This window comes from Mus pahari, chromosome 3 (genome assembly GCF_900095145.1).
Source record: "Mus pahari chromosome 3, PAHARI_EIJ_v1.1, whole genome shotgun sequence".
NCBI lineage: Eukaryota > Metazoa > Chordata > Mammalia > Rodentia > Muridae > Mus > Mus pahari.
In genome coordinates this window covers 51582150-51587861 of record NC_034592.1, presented here as the reverse complement: position 1 = coordinate 51587861, position 5712 = coordinate 51582150, and the positions used below count along the sequence as shown (strand labels likewise).

Sequence of the window (5712 nt, the reverse complement as noted above, 5' to 3'; positions counted from 1 at the left end):
AGGTGCATGGCTTTACTAATTCCAACACTCCAGAAGCAGAGGTAGATAGATTTCTCCAGGTTCCAAGTCACACTGATCTATAGAGTGAGTTCCAGAACAGCCGAGGCTATATCGTATAACACAAGCTTCAAAAAAAAAAAAAAAAAAAAAGCTAGTTTTCATAAGCTTCCATTTTATTTCTTTAGTTTTGCTTTTTCATTTTTTTTTTTCAGATTACCAAGTAAATGCCACCAAAGAACATTTAGTTTTCCGAGTCTTGCTTCTCAAACTCAGTGGGCTGTATGTAGCTGAGATTTGTCACTCCCTGGGGTTCTATCAGGAGTCCATTATTATTTCTGTTGTTAGGAGTATTCCGTACTATGGAAATACAAAATAACTAGTGTGTTACTCAGCTAAGGAGCATGTGGGGCAATTGTGCGTGTATCACAAACCCTCTTCCTGTTCTGCATGTTACTGTGTCCTGGTTATGAGTGTGACTCAGAAGGCATGTGTCTGGTTGCCTTTTGACTTCGAGGCTACTGGGGGCTGGAGAGATGGCTCCCTGGTTAAGAGCATCGGCTGTTCTTGCAGAAGACCAGGGTCCAATTCCTAGCACTTATATGGTGGCTCACAACCATCTGTAACTCCAGTTCCAGGGGATCCAACACCCTCTCCTGGCCTCCCTGAGCACTAGTCATGTACACGATGCAAAGACGTACATATACCAAAATAGCCATGCACATTAAATAAGTAAATAAATAAATTTTTAAAGAGGCTATTCATGGGAATGTAAAATTCTATGGCATCTTATGAAGTATAAGCTAATATTTTATTATTATGTTTATATTTTGTGGTATATTTCATCTTTCTTTTTAAGCCCACAGTCTTTTTTTTAAGACTTTTTTTTTTTTTTTTACTTCATTAATGTATATGAGTACACTGTCTTCAGACACACCAGAAGATGGCATCAGATCCCTTTACAGGTGGTTGTGAGCCACCATGAGGTTGCTGGGAATTGAACTCAGGACCTCTAGAAGAAGAGTCAGTGTTCTTAACCACTGAGCCATTTTTCCAGCCCTGGTATGTTTCTATTTTAACATGATTGTTTTGTTGTAGTTTATTAACTCAAAATAATCTTTATATATGATTTATGTTTTTTAATTCATTGTTCATAATGAAATGTTTAGGTAGTTAATGTATCACCAATGTGTTATTTATAGCTGCAAACTAAATAGTATTTACTCTATTTTAGTTGATCCTGGAGGTTGGTTTATTAGTCGGCACTTCATTATTGTGGTTTCAACGGTTACATGTACTCTGCCATTGTCGCTGTACCGAGATATAGCAAAGCTTGGAAAGGTAATTTTTACATTTTAAAGATTTATTTATTTATTTATTTTATGTATACAAGTGTTCTGCTTTCATGTACGGATGTGTACCATGGGCTTGCAGGAGCCAGAAGAGAGCAACAGATCTCTGGAACTGTAGTGTTTAGAGAGGGTTGTGAGCTGCCATGTGGGTGCTGGTAATCCATCCCCAGTCCTCTATAGGAACAACCAGTACTCTTAACCACTGAGCCATCTCTCCAGCCCATTTTTACATTTTAAATAGCCCTGAGCTTTATGGATTTATAGCCTATTCAAGTTACAAGCATGTTTGCATACACATATACTAGTTATAAGTATGCTCGAGCAAACTGTGATTAGCTCATTTGAGGAAACTGGTGGTTAGCTATGAATAAAATATGTTCTTCCTTTTTCTCCACTAAAGTAGGTAACATGATATCAGACAATAGTTTTGAATTTAGAAAATATAGAGAACTATATTTAAAGCAAGTCTACAATATTAGAAAGTGTCCCATCCTTTTCATGGATAATTTAAACAGTTAAACTAAGCATGACAAAGAAAGGTTGAGTGTTTGACATCATAAATGCTTAATCTTAGGTAACATTGTACAACTTATGCATGTAACATTGTACAATCTATGCATGTAACATTGTATAATATATGCATGTAACATTGTATAATACGTGTGTAACAAACTTCCTGTGGTACCCCTAATCTATATTATGTTTTGTATATCAGTCAAAATTAATGGCAAATCAAATTATCCCTTAAATGATGTAAAAATCTTTTTATTTGTAAATTCCAATGTCTATTATGCACATTTTACACTTGATGAATTTAAACACCAATTTGTTGATTGATTAATTGTTGAGAAACTGACCTATAATACTAAATTTTTAAAATAAAATTAACTAAATAATTATTTGACTAACCCATAGAAGCTTATTTATATCAACTATTATCTGCCTGTATATTTTTTAAATTTATTTTATGTACATGAGTATACTGTTGCTGTCTTCAGACACACCAGAAGAGGTCGTCTGATACTATTATAGATGGTTGGAGCCACCATATGGTTGCTGGGAATTGAACTCAGGACCTCTGGAAGAGTAGTCCTTGCTCTTAACCACTGAGCCATCTCTCCAGCCCCCTATATGCCTATATTTTATTCTCTTATGACCAAGGAATGTTTCTACTTTACCCAAAAATATAATTGGTACTATGTCCACATGGTTATACATTCTGATAATGATTAATTATGAGATACTTTTACAGTCTGATTTGAAAACTGCAACCATCAAGCACATCACACTCCTTGCTTTCATTTTTGACATAGTTTATCCAGTGATGAAGCCCCTTCTTCCAGGCAGATTTGCACACAGAGTCACCCATTCCTGAGTATTCTTACCATCAGGCTTCCCATCCTTAACATTCATCCAGAGACAAGGAAGGATGTATTAAAAGGCAGGCCAGACGTTGCAGCTCATACCTGTAATCCCAACATTTAGGAGCTGGAGGGAGAGGCAGGCAAATCTCTACAACTTTGAAGCCAACCTGATCTACCCATAATTCTAGGTCAGCCAGGGCTATAGAATGAGATCTTGTCTTTAAAAAAAAAATAGGACATCAAAAGGAAAATTTTTATTTGCCAGTTAGCAATTTTTCTCTTCACAAGTTCAATATGGATATATAAATATTATCTTTTGAGAGAAGAAAGGAAAATATTCATGGGAAAATGGTATTACTGAACATAGTAATTATCCCCTGAAGGTGTCATACTGAAATCCCAATGAACAGAGCACAGCACTGGCTTCCTCTGGAATATGCCTGTGGCATTTGAAAACCACCCCTTTACTGTCTAGCTGTGAACTTCAATTTGCTAATTTTTCTTCCTGTTCTTCACAAGACCGGGAACTCATCATAGACATGTATTTCAAATTAAACATTAAAAACTTAGAACCCAATGTTAATAATAATCACATGAAACAAAAGCATTCTGAGACTTTTTTTTTCCTTGTCATAGAAACCTTCTCAAATGTGCTTACTCATTTTTAAATGAAGACTCAAAACACAAACCTACTGGAATAAGTGTACATACAGAGTGGAGAACATGTACACCCATGCCAGATTGTGTTTTAAGCAGATGAAATAGGCATAGCACCGAGAGGAAGACAAAGAACAGACCCAGAAACAGAGCAAAGGGCAAACTGCACCAGACAAATCGACTAACTGAGCTGGAGGGCAAAGAGGAAATGGCAAACATTAAAAAAAAAAAAAATGGAGATGAGTGTATGCATGTTATGTTGAAAGAAAGGAGGACAATAAAAATAGAAGAAGCAATTATAGATAGGAAACCCCGTAAGTCAGTACTAAAATAGGGTCTGAAGGAAACAAGATATTTTCACTTTTACTTTCCTAAGTTAAAAGTCCTCACTTTGGCTGGGCAGTGGTGGTACATGCCTTTAATTCCAGCCCTTGGGAGGCAGAGGCTGGCAGATCTATAAGTTCGAGGCCAGCCTGGTCTACAGAGCAAGTTCCAGGACATATCCTCACTTTGTATCCTGAGCTAGAAGTAAATAAAAGCTCTTAAAGCTTTGTTGAAGATCATAGTAGACACTTGACCCTCTGTGACTCAGGGACAACAATCATGATATGATAAGTAGTCTACATACCCATGAGTGTAGAGACCAGCCTATATTTGTATAAGCCACTTGGGAACTGGATAAAGCAGTCTGTGAATAAGTTCATAGATTTTTGTTGTTGTTCTTTGTCTTTTTTTTTAATTCTATTTTTATTGGATTTTTGATTTATTTACATTTCAAATGTTATCCCCTTTCCCTGTTTTCCCTCTGCAAATCCCCTATCCCATCCCCCTTCCCCTGCTTTTATGAGGGTGCTCCCCACCCATCCACTCACTCCTGCCTCACTGCCCTAGCATTCCCTTACACTGGGGCATCTAGCCTTCACAGGACCAAGGGCCTCTCCTTCCATTGATGCCAGATAAGGCCATCCTCTGCTACATATGCAATTGGAGCCATGGGTCCTTCCATGTGTAGTCTTTGGTTGGTGGTTTAGTCCTTGGGAGCTCTGTGGGAGGGGTCTGTTTGTTGATATTGTTGTTCTACCTATGGGGTCATAAACTCCTTCAGCTCCTTCAGTCCTTCCCCTAACTCCTCCATTGGGGTCCCTGTGCTCAGTCTGATGGTCAACTGTGAACATCAGCATCTCTATTGGTCAGGCTCTGGTAGAGCCTCTCAGAAGACAACTATATCAGGCCTCTGTCAGCAAGCACTTCTTGGCATCAGCAATAGTGTCTGGGTTTGGTGTCTGCATATGGGATGGATCCCCAGGTGTGACAGTCTCTGGATACCCTTTCTTTCAGTCTCTGCTCCACTCTTTGTCCCTATATTTCCTTTAGATAGGAGCAATTCTGGTTTAAAATTTTGGAGATGGGTGGGTGGCCCCATTCCTCAATCAAGGAGCCGTGCTTAACCTCTAGATATGGTCTCTACAGGTTCCCCCTTCCCTATGTTGGTAGATTTTTAAAATGGTGCAGTATTTTTCATAACTTATCTTCATTCTATACTGATGATGTCTTTGAATTTCTTTTTGCAGATCTCTTTCATCTCTACAATATTAACAACTGTAATTCTCGGAATTGTAATGACAAGGGCCATTTCCCTGGGACCAGACATGTAAGTGTTGCTGTATCTTTGATTTCCCATCAAGATTTGCTTAAAATATAGCATATTCAGGAACATAAGTAAAATACAGAAGTGAAAAAATACAGCCAGATGTGAGGAGGCAGCCAGATCGAGATTTCAAAGTCATTTTCGTCTATGTAGCAAGGTCAAGGCCAGACTAAGACACAGGAGACTCCGTCTCAAAATAGGAAATCAGTAAGGAAAAAGGGAAAAAAGAAAGAAGGAGGCCATACACACACACACACACACACACACACACACACACACACACACACTCACACACGGCTGTAAGAAACCCTATATAGTTAGTACCCGGAAGAATCCGAGAAAGACTTACACTCAGTAAATGCAGTGAGAGACCGGCAATGTACTGAACACTATAGAAGTTAATTTGAGCTATGTCTTAAGCAGTACAAGGAACACTGTCTTCTATGTATGGTCTCTAAGAAAAGAAAGGGAAAGGGGAACCAGTGCATAGATCTGATTGGTAGTGCAGTGCACAGGGAATCTGTTTCCTTCTTGATTAATTGTTGCTCTGTTAAGTTGCTTCTTCATGCACATACTTATGAAAAGCTCCTTAGCTTGCCAGAAAAGAATGCTCAAAACAAAACAAAACAAAATAAAAACAACAACCACCCCCCCCCACAAAAAAAAATCACAAACCAAACAAACCAAACAACCA

General features: G+C 38.2%; 1 protein-coding gene across 1 annotated transcript in view; it reads left to right on the top strand.

The window, feature by feature from the left end:
* Slc38a11 (solute carrier family 38 member 11) overlaps positions 1–5712 on the top strand; it is a 44604-nt gene that overhangs the window by 9286 nt on the left and 29606 nt on the right. The window contains exons 6-7 of the mRNA XM_021194835.1: positions 1232–1338; positions 4942–5021. Coding sequence (XP_021050494.1) covers positions 1232–1338; positions 4942–5021 — 187 coding nt within the window. The remainder of the gene's footprint in view (positions 1–1231; positions 1339–4941; positions 5022–5712) is intronic.